This window comes from Myotis lucifugus, unplaced genomic scaffold, assembly GCF_000147115.1.
Source record: "Myotis lucifugus unplaced genomic scaffold, Myoluc2.0 scaffold_58, whole genome shotgun sequence".
Classification (NCBI taxonomy): domain Eukaryota; kingdom Metazoa; phylum Chordata; class Mammalia; order Chiroptera; family Vespertilionidae; genus Myotis; species Myotis lucifugus.
The window spans coordinates 6283509-6300389 of record NW_005871106.1 but is presented as its reverse complement, the minus strand read 5'-3'; the positions used below and the strand labels follow the sequence as shown (position 1 = coordinate 6300389).

At 44.0% G+C, this 16881-nt stretch overlaps 1 protein-coding gene across 1 annotated transcript in view; it reads left to right on the top strand.

The window, feature by feature from the left end:
• The first annotated feature begins 11375 nt into the window (after positions 1–11375).
• AFG3L2 (AFG3 like matrix AAA peptidase subunit 2) overlaps positions 11376–16881 on the top strand; it is a 38901-nt gene continuing 33395 nt past the window's right edge. The window contains 4 exon segments of the mRNA XM_006089303.3: positions 11376–11459; positions 11461–11493; positions 15699–15798; positions 16182–16259. Coding sequence (XP_006089365.1) covers positions 11376–11459; positions 11461–11493; positions 15699–15798; positions 16182–16259 — 295 coding nt within the window.

The following is a 16881-nucleotide window of genomic DNA, read 5'->3' as shown; positions in this document are numbered from 1 at the left end:
GCCGGCTTGGGTGTCAGGTGACCACGCGAGCTGCAGCTGCTAAAAATATGGAATGCGGGACGCCGCCGCGGGGGCCGACTGGGGAACTGCGCCTCCATGCTTGTTCTGGAAGCATCTTCCAGAGAAAGAGAGCAGAATATGCAGAAGCCCAGAAGCATGAGGAGGTACAGTGCTCTTGGGGGGCTGCAAGTCACCTGTGAGGCTGGACTGTGGGGTCCCAGAAAGAAGGGCAGGAGGTGAAGCTAGGAAGTTAGGAGCCACGCTGAGAAGGGCCTTATTCATCGCCCTCTTAGCGCAGCCTCAGGCCCTTCCTGTGTGGACCACCACATGCATGTGACACCTGCTCTTCAGCCTCATGGCCATCTCCAGCCTCCCCCATCCACCAGCTCCTCCAGACCTTTCTGCCCCCAACCCCCCAACCTCCGCACTGTAGGCCGCAGTTCACAGAGAACTGACCCTCAGTTCTCTCCCCTCTATGCTGGACAGTCTGCAATCTGCCTCCTGTGGGCCGAGCCCAAGCTCTCTGTGCTACTGGAGAAAGATCACAATCTTACAGATTATCGCACAGGGAATGACAGGTGTCCTGTTTCATTCAAGCCCTCGATGGAAACTTTACTTGCCCCTGGCTAGCATCCTCCCCCAACCTCCTCACTGACTCCCAACTTCTCCCACTGTCTTCATGCCTCCCTAGGACAAAGGCTCTCCGGTTACCCACGTACTAATTGTATGACCCTGAGCAAGTTGCTTAACTTCTCTAAGACCCAGTCTTTGTAGAGTGGTTGAGTTGTCCACAAATGGCTGTCAACGCCTAGTATGGTATCAGATACATAGCAAGTGTCCAAAACACAGTAGCTGTTATCCTGATCTAGACCCTGACCAAACTCCCTTCCCGCCCTCTAGTCTCAGGCAACCACCCCACTCTTCTCCTTGGTCCCCTCTCCACGGGTCTTCCCTTCTATAGTTTCTATTTCCTCCACCCACTGGTCATTTCACCCCACATTCCACCCTTGATTATGACTATGGTCAAGTTTCTCAACTTAAAAACAAAACAAAAACATCTCCCCCTTGACTCTGCACCTGTATGTGGATCCTTAGAGGAGCCCAAGACCTGAGCTGTTTCACCAATCTGTACCCATGCTCATCCCAAATGAATCAAGAGGGTTGATTTTTTTCTTGCTTGGGTTTTGCAGAAAACAAAGGAGAAATCACCCACCACTTAAATAAGCAAAGATTTATTCTTTTTAATTAAATGTTTGACAGAACAATGTTCTTATTCCATAGGACTACTAAGAGAGATGGAAACCCGCGCACACTGTGCTGGGCAGATCCCCCAAGTACCCCAGGGCAGTTACCAGACGCAGCAATGTGCCGTGCACTCTGAGGAGCAGCCACGACAGACAAGTATGCTCACGGCCAGGTGACACATGGGCCTGACTCAGAGACACCCAGCAGCTGCTTTGTTGTTTCAGTTTTATGGTTTCTGTTAGAACTGTAAGATGCCAGTCAAAGGGTGACTGGCCATAGGTTAAACCAAGCACAGGATACAGTCATTTCTCCAATAGCTATCAGGCAAAGATGGGATGATAGAGTCTGCCATTGGTTAAATCTCTCACAGGAAGGCAACTCTGAATGGGTTCTTGTCACAGTAGGTGTGGGAACTAAGGAAAGATTTCCAAGGAATGGAGAATTCAGGAGCAAAAGTCATCCCTAACCTTTATCTTTGGCTGAAATGCCTCTTCTGCATGTTGTTGGCTTGAGAACCAGGGTCATTTCTCTCATTTCAGAAGCATTGAGGGAAAGGATGGATTAGGCATGCCACTCTCGAAGTTGACGGTGTTAAATGCCAACCTGTGTGTGTGTGAAGCATTGGAAAGATATCTTTCAGCTACTACATCCCCTTATAAGCACTGTGCATATTCTCCCTACTTCTCACCTAAAAATTAAAGGGAGAGTCCACGGTTGCTCTTCCCACTTTATTTTTTAAATTTTTATTAATTTCAGAGAGGAAGGGAGGGGAGAGAGAGAGAGAGAGAGAGAGAGAGAGAAACATCAATGATGAGAGAGAATCATTGATCGGCTGCCTCCTGCATGCCTCACACTGGGGATCGAACCCGCAACCCAGGCATGTGCCCTTGACCAGAATCGAGCCTGGGACCCTTCAGTCCGCAGGACGACGCTCTGTACACTGAGCCAAACCGGTTAGGGCTCTTCCCACTTTTTTACCCCTTATCTATTCCACAACACGCTGTAATGGGCTCCTGAAACTGCTCTCATTAGGGTCATCAGTAAACCATGACATTTTCTAGTCTAATGGGTACTGTCAGTCCTTCTCCTTCTAGACTTCTCTACTACACTTAAACTCCTGAGCATTCTATCCTTGAAACTCTGCCCCTTGGTTTCAATGACATGCAACCACTCTGTCATATTCCTTCTCTCTCTCTGCTTTGCAGATTCCTCTTCCCCTGTGTTCTACTGTTTTCTCACTCGAAACCTTCTCTCAGGTGAACTGACCAAGTTTCTTGGTTTCTATTAACTCCCAAACCTGTATCTCTATCTTATTTCTGTCCCAAGCTTCAGACCCATATGTCCAGTTACCCATGAAGTAGTCCCTAGGTCCCCACCTCAAACTCATCATGGCCAAAGCATCTTCTTCCTTAAGCAAATTCCTCTTCCAGGATTCACTCTCCAGGTACATGGCATCACCCAGGCACCCCAAGCTAGAGTAATCCCCTACCCTATACCCAGTCGGTCATCAAGTCCTTTGGAATTTACCTCTTACAGATTGTTTTAACCCATCCCTTCTTCCACATCCTTTAAAAGATGATACGATTTAACAGTTAGAGTCGGAGGCGTAGGTTGGAAGACAAACAAACCCAGGTTCCAGACCTGACTCCCCTTCTGCACATTGCTTATGTCAGTATTATCATCTATGAAATGGGAATTCTAGTGGCACCTGCCCTATCAGACTTGTGAGAATGAAATGAGAACAATGGTGAAGTCCTTAGTACAGTAACTTGTGGGCAGTAACAGTAAATGTCAGCCCTTATCATTGTTAGTAGCATTGTTACCATCCCCACTGACCTCTGACTCAATTCGCCTCCCTTCCGGGTGACTTTAACATGCTCCTATCTAGCAACTCAGAATGGTGCCACTGCCACGCCCGGGCAATTACTGCTTGTCCTATCAGCCTCTTCTGTGTAGAACCTCTTCCAAAGCTTTGTTTGCTCACCCCCTGGAGTGCTCCTCACTCCTCCTGTAATTGCTCCCACATACCTCCATCATTACTCTCAGCACATTTTTTTTATAATTACTGTACTTGTTTGTGTTTCTGTCTCTCCCACTAGAATAATTCTTATTAAAGAGGTAGATTCCAAAGCTCCACGTCTTACTTTTGGAATTAACATCTCTGGGATAGAACCCAGAAATAGGCATTTTTAATGAGCCACCCACGCAGTTAGTAAGGTCCCTAAAGTTTGGAAAGCAGTTCTGCTCTAGATTATGTAAACTCTTCAAGGATGGGGATTTAGCCTTCCTCATGGCTGTGTACCCAGGATCTATCCCAGTGCCTGGCAAACAGAAGCACTTGATAATTGCTTGTTCAGTGAGTCAAGACTGACTCCTAGGGAGTCATGAACCTGGGAGCGGCTGGGTGGGGTTCCATCTGGTGTAACCACAGACAGAACCATCTAGTTGACGGTTCTGGGGAGCCCTATTGCTTTTGGAGGTCATCTTTGGGGTAAATTAAGAAGCTTTTCAACTAGTCCTACTTCTATTTCTTATCTATTTCGTTTCTATGTATTGAGATTCTGTGTCAAATTTTCATTTTTACAAGAGTCTGCTGCTAAAAATAAATATGTTTGAAAATTGCTGTATCAGAATAGATTTTTAATTTAGGGAGAAAGTCAATCTTCCAGCAGGTAAGAAGTTTTGAAGAACTTTTGGATCTGTTTCTTTCCCATTTGCCATGGACATTGCTTCAAAATCCCAGGACAATAACAAAAATTGGGCTCTGATGTTTAATTGATCCCCAAATAGTGATGGTAAAGACTCGATTTACAGGTTCTTTACCTTGCCACACTGGCAGGATGAGATGGTAGAAAATCAGCAATTCCGAGCTTGTGCCACTAGCATCTAGATTTTCTGAGATCCTATGCATAGATTATTTGAATCCAAGGACATGTTCTCTAACTAAACTCAGAATTATCCTGAGCCTCAAAATAGTCGAGATGTACTAGCATATTATTAAAACAGAGTATATATCTGTGGCCTTTTGCTTTCTATGGTATAAAGTCTATATAATTAATTCCTCTTTCAAACACAATTTCTGAAGTCTCTCCAATACATATTTTCAATTTTGCACCTTATTTCTGCTTTTGAGCACTTTAATTTTCTCCATTATAGCTTATGTAGTTTTTTATCAGAAACCTAAGACACCATTTCCTTCCCAGCTTGCAAATCTTCTTTCCCCTGATGCCTTCTGGTATTACAGTAACGTACTCAAAAAATGGCTCATGACTAAGGGGTCTTGCGATAAACAAGAAGATATAATTGAGGAAAATCTCAGAACGTTATGATTAATGTGTACTCTGTGGTCAACAATTTAAAAAATATTTGATCACTATCAAGTAAAGTAGTAATTAGGAATATCCCAAATGTTCTGCTATTGACATTCATAAAACTTGAATTGATGCACCTTGGTGTTGATGTCATAATGCATTCTTTATTCATTATCATATAAAGGATATTAATCAGACATTGTGATTTTTTAAAAAGTATGTTTTTATTGATTTTTAGAGAGAGAGGAAGGAAGAGGGAAAGAGAGGTAGAAACATCAATGATAGGCTGCCTCCTGCACACCCTCTACTGGGGATGGAGCCGGCAACCCGGGCATATGCCCTGACCTGGAATTGAATCATGACCTCCTGGTTCATAGGTTGATGCTCAACCAGTGAGCCACACCGGCTGGGCAGACTGATTTTTTTAGATTTTGTTACCTGAGGTACATTACTGGAACAGCATCACAAGCCCTGACCGCCACTGGAAAATGCCATGTCAGCCTCACCTTATAGAAAACAGGGCATCAGGATGTTATACTTGAACCGGGAATGATACCAACATCATTTAAAAAACAACACACATATTAAGGTTTTGAAATGCACAATACTTGGTTGTCTTAGAAATTTATAGATCTCTCCTGCCACCTAGTGGGGAAACATCAAGCATAGTTCTGCATGTGCTGTCTCAAGGTCCAATCCCCATAACACTTGCAAATTGTTATTTTAAAAATATTATTTACTAAGTAATCTCTCTGCTAGGAAATCATCCTCTGAATGGCTACTGGCGCATGTGTATATATGCATCTATAAGAGTTTAATTGTAGCGTCAGAAATAGAAGTAAATTGAAAGCAGTCTGAACCACCTTGGTTAGGAATTGCTATACCTTTACCAAAGATTACAGTGGAGCTGATTAAAGAATGGGGGGGGGGGCGGGTCATATGTTATTAACATACCAAAATATATGTTAATCAAAAAAGCAAGGGGCATAAAGTAAAATTTTATTCCTGTAAAAATGTATTTAACACACTTGCAAATACATATGAACAGATATCGAAAAAAACAACTACTTAGAGATACCTTTAAGCAAGAGTAAGTGAGAGACTTTTACCCTCTTGCAACTTTATACACTGCTACATTGATGGGAAAAAATGACCCCAGACTTTGTATATTAAATATATATATTATATATATATTTAAATAACTATATATTTAAATATATATTACATATATATTTAAATAACTACTTCTTTCCTTTTTTAAAATATATTTTACTGATTTTTTACAGAGAGGAAGGGAGAGGGATAGAGAGTCAGAAACATCAATGAGAGAGAAACATCAACCAGCTGCCTCCTGCACACCCCCCACTGGAGATGTGCCCGCAACCAAGGCACATGCCCTTGACCAGAATCGAACCTGGGACCCTTCAGTCTGCAGGCCGACGCCCTATCCACTGAGCCAAACTGATTAGGGCTTCTTTCTTTTCTTAAAAAATATATTTTTATTGATTTCAGAGAGGAAGGGAGAGGGAGAGATAGAAACATCAATGATGAGAGAGAAACATTGATCTGCTGCCTCCCGCATGCCCCCTACTGGGGATCTAGCCCACAACCTGGGCATGTGCCCTTGACCTGAATCGAACCTGGGACCCTCCAGTCCGCAGGCCAACGCTCCATCCACTGAGCCAAACCAGCTATGGCTAAACGTTTTATTCTTTCTTGATTATAAAACTAATGTGTATTTACTATTGGATATTTGGAAAATATAAATAAGCATAAGATTATTTTTAAAATTTATAATTTCAGCACTAAAATAGTCTCCTTTAATATTCTTAAATTTTATGTTTTATTTGAATAGGTAATATGGTCACATGATTCAAAAAAGGTCAGCAATATGAAAAGTACATTCTGGGAAGTCTCAGAGGATCCATGCCACCCTGCCTTCTGTAAGTAACCACTTTTATTAGCTTCTTGTATAGTCTATCAGCCATACCTTCAGCTCTTGGCAATCACTAATCAGCTTTATGTCTTTATGGCTTTGCCAATTTTGGGTATTCCGTGTAAATGGATTCATACAATATGTGGTCCTTTGTGACTGGCTTCTTTTCATTTAACACAATGTTTTAAAAATTCATCCATGTTGTAGCATGTATCAGTACTTTATTCCTTTAAAAAGATATATTTTTTATTTTTTCACTCTAGCCGGTTTGGCTCAGTGGAGAGAACATTGGCGTATGGACTGAGGGGTCCTGGGTTCAATTCCGGTCAAGGGCACGTACCTTGGTTGCAGGTTCCCCAGCCCCGGTCAGGGTGCCTGCAGGAGGAAACCAATCAATATGTCTCTCTCACATAAATGTTTCTCTCTGTCTCTCCCTCTCCTTTCCACTCTCTCTAAAAATCAATGGAAATATATCCTCAGGTGAGGATTAACAAAAAAATTATTTTTCAATTACAGCTGATGTACAATAATATAATTTCAAGCATACCACCCAGTGATTAGACATTTATATAACTTACAAAGTAATACCCCAATAAATCTACTACCCATCTGATACCATATGTAGTTATTACCATGTTATTGACTATATTCCCTATATTGTAATTTATATCCCTCATGACTATTTTGTAACTACCAACTTGTATTGCTTAATCCATATCTTTTTCGTACATACCCAACCCCACAAGCCCCCCCGACCTATCATCTGTCAACTGTCAAAATGTGCTCTGTATCTATGAGACTGTCTCTGGTCTGCTTGTTTGTTTATTTTGTTTTCTTAGATTCCACATCTAGGTGAAATCATATGGTGTTTATCTTTCTCTGCCTGACTTATTTCGCTCAGCCCAATACCTTCTAGGTACATCCGTGTTGGTGCAGATGGCAAGATTTCATTCTTTCTTATGACCGAGTCATTTTCCATTGTATACAGGCACTGCTTCTTTATCCATATGTCTATTGGTGGACATATAGGTTGCTTCCAATCTTGGCAATTGTAAATACTGCTGCGATGAACATATGGATGCATGTCTTTTCAAACTAATGTTTCAGGTTTCTTTGGACAAATACCCAGAAGTGGAGTTGCTGGGTCCTTCTTTGTCTCTTGTTAGAGCCTTTGTTTTAAAGTGTATTTTTTTTTTTTGGTATAAGTGTTGGTACCCAGCTTTTTTGGTTATTGTTTCCATTTCAATGAAATATCTTTTTTTCCAGCCCTTTATTTTCAGTCTGTGTGTGTGTCTTTCAATCTGAAGTGAGTCTCTTGTAGACAGCATATGTAAGGGTCTTATTTTCTTATCCATTCGGCCACCATGTCTTTTGATTGAAGCATTTACTCCATTTGCATTGAAAGTAATTGTTGATAGAAAGTAATTGATAGATATTTCCATTTTATTATTCATATTTTTATTTTTTTTTCTTCTTTGTTTTTCTTGTCTGTGAAGCTCTTAATCTGTCTTTTAATTCTAAATGATAGCTTTGCTGGATAGAGTAATCTTGATTGTAGATCCTTGCTTTTCATCATTTTGAATATTTTGTGCCAATCCCTTCTGGTCTGCACAGCTTCTGTTGAGAAATCAGCTGACAGTCCAATGGGAGCTCCCTTGTAGGTAACTAACTGCTTTTCTTTTGCTGCTTTTAAGATTTTCTCTTTGTCTTTAAAATTAAAAATTATGTGTCTTGGAATGGGCCTCTTTGGGTTCATCTTATTTGGGACTCTCTGCATTTCCTGGACTTGCATGTCTATTTCCTTCACCTGGTTAGCAAAGTTTTCAGTCATTATTTTTCAAATAGGTTTTCAATTCCTAGCTCTTTCTCTCTCTTCTCCTCCCAGCATCCCCATGATGTGAACGTTAGTGCTCTTGAAGTTGTCCCAGAGGCTGTTTACACTATTCTCATTTTTTTTTTTCTGTTCTGATTGGATGTTTTCTGCTTTCTTATCTTCCAAATTTCTGATTTGATCCTTTGCTTCATCTACTCTACTGTTGATTCCCTGTAATGTATTTATTTCAGTTAGTGTATTCTTCATTTCTGACTGATTCTTTTTTATGTTTTCTAGCTCCATTTTTATGTTTCCTATTTCTTTGTTTATGTGCAATATTTTCCCACACCTAAACCAGTGAAACAGTTACAAAGATTTTTAGTCATTTTAGGATACTGGTGGGCTTTCATTCCCCATCTGGCTCAATGTTTGTACCCATTATATTGGCTGGTAAAAAAGGGCACTCATTGGTGTTGGGAAAGTGAGCAGGAAGCTGCATTTCAGGAAACAAAAATCCTAGTAGCACAGACACAGACTCTGGTTTCCTCCTTGCTGAGGTACCCATGTCACTTGGATGGAGCTAGTTGGGTCCTATGACAAGCTCAACCAGGGAAAGCTGTCCTCCTTAGGTTCTGGTTCCAATTATAGAAGGGTGCTGAGACCTGTTATTCCTCCACTGAACAACAGGCTTTGGGATGGTATAAAACATCGCAGCAAACAGAACCCATCATTGCCCTACTGGCGATAGTGCTAGCACAGATAGACCTCTCAGTTAAGGGTTAGACAGAAGGGTTATTTGCAAGGCCTTCTTCAGGTGTTGCCTTCACCTTGCAAAACTGGCATGCATGTCCGGCCTGTGTGGCTCAATGGTTTAGCCTCGACCTATGAACCAAGAGGTCACGGTTCAATTCCTGGTCAGGGTACATGCCTGGGTTGCAGGCTCGCTCCCCAGTATAAGGCGTGCAGGAGGCAGCCAATCAATGAGTCTCTCTCATTATTGATGTTTCTATTTCCCCCTCTCCCTTCCTCACTGAAATCAATTTTAAAAAAATATTTTTTAAAAATGGCATGCATATTTGCAACAGCACAGTGCCCTTTCCACAAGTCCTTTGGGTAATGAGTTACATGTCATTTTGAGGCCAATGTATTACATGACCACTTCAGCCCTTACTGTAGAGCCCCCACACCAAAAAATGCCCTCATCAACAAGTTGCAATCGCCATTCTTAAAAATACATGGCACCGAGAGGGGTCTAGCCGAGGTAATCCTTGTGTAACGGCTGTGGGGCCATACAATCCCATACAACACTGCATGGTTTGAAAGACGAGTACAACAGAGTAGCCAGTGTACAGACCTAAGGGCCGTGTGACTGGTATTTACACACGAGCCATAGCCTATAGTCCCCTATGCAGACAATTGGGCTATATTTAAGGGTCTCACAACTTGGCTGGACAATGAACATGTGACAGCTGGCAAGTACTAAAAAAGCCATTGGGGGTGGAGGGGAGTGTCACGATGTGGAAGGAAACCTGAAAAATGTTACAGGAGCCAACTGCTAGTCTGACAGTCGATCATGTTTCTGCTAACCAGTTTGACTTGCTTCCCAGAAATGTGGAGGCTGATGTGCTATCAGAGATCAGGACACCGACTGCCTCACAAAAATCCAAACTAGCAGAGTGGGTGCACAAACAGTGACCACCACAGTGCCTGGGAGGGATGGCAAACAATTGCCCCTCCCGTTATACTGATACTAGAGGCCCAGTGCATGAAATTCATGCATGGGTAGGGTCCCTAGGCCTGGCCGGTGATCAGGGCCGATCTGTGGGGTGACCAGCGGGGCAATCGGGAGGCTCCCAATCGCACCCGCCTTGGATGGCCTGGGGCCTGTGGGCTGGGGGCAGCTCCTGCATTGAGCGTCTGCCCCCCTGGTGGTCAGTGTACATCACAGAGACTGGTAGTTTCACGGTTTGGTCTATTTGCATATTAGGCTTATTATATAGGATGGTGGCAGTAGCAACCAATTGTCTGGTATGTTCTCACTTGTGCCCCTGCTGCACCTCTCCCCCACCAGGATATATATACAAAGCGGCCATTCCGGTACAAAATTGACAGGTCTCCACTGCCTGGAGAACTCACCCTATTCTCTAGAAATCATTTATCTTTTAAATGGTTCCTGATGGATCCAAGCTAGATGTCAGAGTCCCAACACTTCTTAAAAAATATATATATTTTTATTGATTTCAGAGAGGAAGGGAGAGAGTGAGAGAGATAGAAACATCATTTATGAGAATCATTGATCAGTTGCCTCCCCCACAATACTGGGGATCGAACCCGCAACCTGGGACTCCAACTGGGACCTCCTGGTTCATAGGTCGAGTGTCAACCACTGAGCCATTATTATTGCAATTAGATTTGTGCTTCTTTGCATTGCTCTCCTAGAAGTTAAGGTATGTGTTTTGGTACCTCTAGAGCCTAGAACGATGCCCATCACTGAGTAGGTGCTCAAAATATTTGACCAGTGAGAGAGTGAACGGCAAAATTGTTTAAGGTGGCTTTGCCCCCTAGCAGATCTGAGGCCCCAGCAGCCTTCCCTGCGCCCATCCCGCCGCTCCTGCTGGCCCCGCCCTCTCACTAAGGCCCGCCCTCCCACGCGCCCTTCGGTCCCGCCCCAGCCCCGCCCACCGCCTCCCAGGCTCCTCCCTTATGCCCGCCTCCAGCCCCGCCCTCCACTCCGTTCTCCGCTCTCCCTTCCGCTCCGCCCACCGCCCTCCGCGCGCCCTCCACGCTCTTCTTCTTAGGCCCCGCCTACAGCTCTGGTTGAGTGACGCTGCGGAGCGGCCGGAGCGGCCGGGACCGAGGGCCCGCCTTACGGCTGACGTCAGCGCGCCGGGGTCGGGAAAAGCGCGCGTCGGGAGCGTGGGCTTGCCCGAGCGCGGCGGGCCCACTCCGCTGTCCTGTGCTCTCAGTTCCTAGCGGTCCCCCGCAAGCCCGAAGCCACCGTCGCTGTCCGTCCGCGGCCGCAGAGCCGCGCCTGCGCAGCGCCCCGACCCGTGCGAGTTGCGCCGCAGCCATGGCGCAACACTGCCTGCTGCTGTGGAGCCGGGGCGGCTGCTGGCCCCGCGGCCTGCCTCCGCTGCTCGTGACTGGCGGCAGACGTGGGCCCCAACAAACAGGCCTACCTCCGGACGGTGAGTCGCGGGCGCCCTCCGCCCCCAGCCGGGCCCGCTTCCGGGTCCGGAGAGCTGGGCGTCAAGGTCACCGGCCCCGGGGCGCGCTCGTGGACCGCCGGGCGTCCGGGGCGCGTTCCTTGGTGGATGAGGCCGCGTGCGCTGCCGTGAGATACCTGGGCGCCCCGCGTTCCTGGTCGCGTGTCCCGCGGTTCTCGTGAGCACGCCCCTGCTTGTCTAAGTCTGGGGATCGTGTTGGCGCTTTGAAAACGTGTATCTCCGATGGAATCAGATCTTTGTATCCGGGAACTTCAACAGATCATCTTCGAAGGTCCTGTGACTTCTTCATTCAGGGTGAACATGTTTTCCAGATATGGCAACTGAGACCCACAAAGGTTAAGAGGAACCTACCTGTCATATCTTCGGCGTTGGCTGCCTTCGGTTTTGCCTTTGATGACATTGGAAAATAGGACACATGTGTTGTGTGTGCGTTTTGAGAGTCTGCACCTGAGCACGATGTAATAACAGCACAGGTTTTGGAGTTAAGTTCGGTAACCTCTCCGAGCCTCCACGTTCCCATCTGTTGAGTGGGGCTATTGCTGGCCCTCTGTGTCTAGCGCACGGTACACGCCAGTAAATATTAACTATGGTTGTAGATAATGCCCCCTCTTCATTCTGTCCTCCGCAGAAGGTGGTTTCTCTTGGTGAGAACCAGCAGATGCAGGGCTGCACTCGGACCCACTGGCAGCCATCTTGGTGCGGGGCCGGGGACCTGGCCCTGAGCGGGTCTGCCCAGGGCCAGCCCTAGCGTCTGGGTTCTTGACTTGTGTAGGGAAGATTTCACAGCGCGCGTCCAGGTGACTCTGAAGGTCCGTTCACGAACGCCGGGCATAGGAAACAAGGAAGGGCTTAGCATAGCAGAAGCAACAGGAGAGCCTGGGCAGGGGCTTGGGCTCACCAGGAAGTCCGAGAAAAGGGGGCCTTGGGACCAGGATCAGGGGTGAGCCTGGAGTGAGCTGCTGCGCCATTGCTCCCCTGGTTGCAAGTCTCCTGGGGTTCTTGGAGTTTAGGAGGTGCGTGCCTGTGGGGATGCCTCTCCTGCGAGGGCAGGGGCGGGCTCAGGCATGCTCCCCACGCTGGGCCCTTTTTCTGGAGGCTTTTCTCTCTGGCCAGTGGGAGATTTAGGGCCGGTCTAGTCTCAGGAGGGTTTCAGCAGAATATTCATCAGTTTTCCAAGTGTATTCTTTCAGGGTGTGGTCTCTGCTGATTGGTCAGTGCTGGGGCGGGGCGGGGGTCAGTTCAGCTGGTCCTGGTTTTGCTGCTTTTTTGGACCTGGATTTGAAATGCAACTGAGGCTTAGATGTTATCTCTAGGGAGGCGACCTCTCTGTTTCTGGTTGTAAATTGCTTGGCCACTGTGTTCAGGTTACCTGTCTCAGTTTCCCTAGTCCGCTCGTCCTGGCTTACCGGCTGCCTCGGTCTGTGTCCAGTAGAGATGCACGCAGCAAGCAGTGGAGGTCGGCTGTTTCAGCCACACAGGTTCTTGCTGTCGGTCAGTCCCGTGGGATGCAGCGTTGTCCTGGTTTACCTAGAGGTACACATAGAGAGGCGAAAGAGCGTGGTGGGTTAAGGCCCGGGAGTTAGCCTCTCCACGTAAAAGGGGGTATTGGCAGCACCTGTGTGGAGGTCAGGAACATCTAAACCTTAGAGAATTTTTATGAGTTTATTTGAACCAAACTGATGACAGAAACAAAATCTCAAATGTTCAGGAGAATGACAGTTTACAGTTTATTTTATACATTTAAAATTAAGGAGGGAACACAAGCTAGATTACATGAAGGTGGGGATTGGGTAACAGGATGGTTAACAGGATTATGGGGTATGCTTCTGAGGGCTCTGAAAAAGGCATTTCAGAAGTGTGTTAGATGCACAGAGCAATGGACGGCTGCGTAAAGGACAGATAAAACTTTTACTTGAAGTTATGCCTGGGGTGTGGCTGCCCACCATGACCTGCCCAGTTCGGAATTTAATGATCAGATCACCCCCATAAGGTTACTTTCCTTTAGATTTATTACAGCTTTTCTTTTTCATCCACACCTGTGTTCATGGTTTTTACTCTTTGAAGCTCCCTCACCAGTCTTGGATTATCTTCATCTCTTTTCTACTCCATACTGCCCTGCACTAGCCCTTTTTCGGTTTCTTGCATTGCGTTCATTTCCCTATTTTGCCTTGCTGTAATTCCTTTCTTTTTGCCTCTCGAGATGATTGGACTTAGATACAATGAGCAGGTAGGATCTGCCTTTTGTTTTGCAGTTTTTGTGTCAGGAATCTTACCTAAAAGGCCTTTCTTTGGAGTAACACTGTTGTCCTTGGCATCACCCGTGTTGAGGTATAAGGAAGTCCTCTGTGCTGACAGTGATAACTGCCAATCAAGAACAATATCAGTGTTTCTGTCCTGTTTTGCTGTGTAGAATTGTGTATTAATTTGAAGTTAAATAAGCTCATTTTTAATGTTTTTTTTAATTGACATTTTTTCTCATACCATAAACTTTACTATTTTAAAGTGTGATTTTTGGCATATTCATAACCATCGCCACGGTCTTAATTTCAGAACATTTTCATCACCCCAAAAAGAAGTCCTGTAATCATTAGCAGTCACTCCCTATTTCTCCCCAATTATTCCTCCAGCCCAAGGCAGCTACTAATTTACATTCTCTATGGATTTATCTATTCTGGACATTTTATACAAATGGAATCATAATATGTGACTTTTTGTGTCTGGTTTCTTGAACTTAAGCATCATGTTTTCAAGGCTTATCTATGTGGTAGCATTTATTAGTACTTCGTTTCTTTTTATGGCTGAATAATATTCCATTGTATGAATATACCACTTTTTTAAAAAATCTTCACCTGTGGATATGTTTCCATTGATTTTATTTTATTTTTTTAATATCTTTTTATTGATTTCAGAGAGGAAGGGAGAAGGCAAGAGATAGAAACAACATTTGATGAGAGAGAATCATGGATCAGCTGCCTCCTGCATGCCCCCTAGTGGGGATCGACCCTGTGACCCAGGCATGTGCCCTTGACCGGAATCGAACCTGGGACCCTTCAGTCCGCAGGCCAACGCTCTATCCACTGAGCCAAACCGGCCAGGGCTCCATTGATTTTAAAGAGAGGAAGTGGGGAGAGAGAGAGTGAGAGGGAGAAAGAAACATCTTTGTGAGAGAGAAACATTGAACCTGAAACCTAGGTATGTGCCCTGACCAGGAATCAAGCCCATAACCTTTTGGTGTGTGGGACGATGCTCCAGTCATCTGAGCCACCTGGCCAGAGATACATTTAACATTTTGAGAATTCCAAACTTTTCCAAGTGGCTGCACTACTTTCCATTCCCACCAGCAGTGTATGAGGATTCCACTTTTCTCCACATCCTCACCAACACTTGCTATTGTCAGTCTTTTTGATGATTGCCACTCTAGTGAATGTGAAGTGGTTTTGTGATGAGTTCCTTTTCTCATCAGACCACAAAGGAGGCTAACAATGATGAATGCTAATATAGATGAACTTCACTGTAAACATTCTCATCTGTATTTAAAAGCTTGTCCTCTCAAAAAATGGTGGTGAATTTTTACTTTGCAAAAGGATATTACTTGAACTTTTTCACTCTAAATTTGGATATATCCCCTCAATGTGCCTTACCTTTGATTGCTTTTAACTGTGCAGCTAAAAATGTAATGGGAAGCTTCTATCAACTGTTACTAGTATAAGTATTATCAGTGATATTGGACTATAACTTTATCTTTGAACTAAGGTAAATTTAATATTATGTTTACAAGCAGCATTGTTCTGTAATTTCAGATAAAGAATCTTTCAGTATTATAGACCCTACAAATTATTCAACATGAAACAGCAGGTTTTCTGTGTCCGAGTTTGTCTGTTGAATGCTGCAAATTAAGTAAACAATATCCAAGAGAATGTGTTGGCAGAGATTGTAGTTGGGCTACAATTCTAACTTATGTGTGATTTTGAAGTATTCCTGTGTTCCGGATCGTGATTTATGTCTATTGCTGGATAGAGTAGCACGGTGCCCTAGAAAGGGTCTTTCTATGCTAGTCTATAACTACCTGTTACAGGGAGAAACATTTCATCCACTTTATATTAAGAAATGAAGCTCTTTAAAAAAATTATTTAGTATAATTCATGTTTTCATATGTCATGTTGCAGCTTTATCGCTATGCTACAACTCAAGCAACGACCAGCAGAAATTCTCTTTTGACAGATGTAATTGCTGCTTATCAAAGATTCTGTTCTCGTCCTCCAAAAGGTAAACACTTCCCATGTGACCATAATGTTCTACCTTGTTTAAGAGCCATGCCCCAGTAGATGTTTATGACACAGGTGTATAGGTGGTGTTCCAGGTTGTCTCCCCCTGTAACTCACCCCTGCCTCCTCCTGTCTGATTGCAGTGATGAAAATGTGTCATCTTCACATGTGAAGATAATGAAATTGGCATGCACATGAGACTTCTTCCTTTTACACCCCTGGGTTGTGAACTGTATTTGACTGACTTACTCCTATATAAGAAATGTTATACTTTTAGCTTATGCCTGTTAATGATGTATCAGTGGCTTTAAAAATGAACACACATACACAAAACCTGATGACTTTTAGTTTGAGGATATGTATTTTTTTATCCTTTTCTAACAGGATTTGAAAAATACTTTCCTAATGGAAAAAATGGAAAAAAAGCTAGTGAACCTAAAGAAGTTACAGGAGAAAAAAAAGGTATCTTTTAAAAAGATTTATGTTTGACTTGCCATTTTCCTCTAACACATGATGTTGGTGATAGTTTTCACTGAACAAGAGTGTTATCTTAAGGCCATTCTGAAACTAGTAGGTTACAAGCACATACAGTATTACAGACCTGGTATCTTATTTTACCTTTAATTTTCTTGTCATTTTTCAAGTTGAATTAATTTAAGGTCACCTTAGAGATATTGACTGATCAATATCAGTCATATTTAACGAATATATTTGGCACATAATTTAAGCCACTGAGAAAAATCTTAGAAACCTAATATAGGCAGCTTATTTGACACATATGGTGGTATAGTGCATTTTTTCAAATTGTTCTTCAGTGTTTTCAGGGATTCAGATGGCTATCTTCTCTGTGTCTTCACATGGACTTTTCTTTATTCATGTCTGTGTCTAAAGTCCCCCCCACCCTTTTAAAAAATTTATCTTTATTGTTGAAAGTATTACAGATGTCCCCTTTTCCCCCCATTAACCTCCTCCACCCCACTCCCACTCCCACTCCCTCTCCAGGCCTTGACTGCACTATATACATATTAGTTCTTTCGTTAATCTTCCCTCACTCCCTCTTAGATTTGTCAGTTTGTTCCATGCT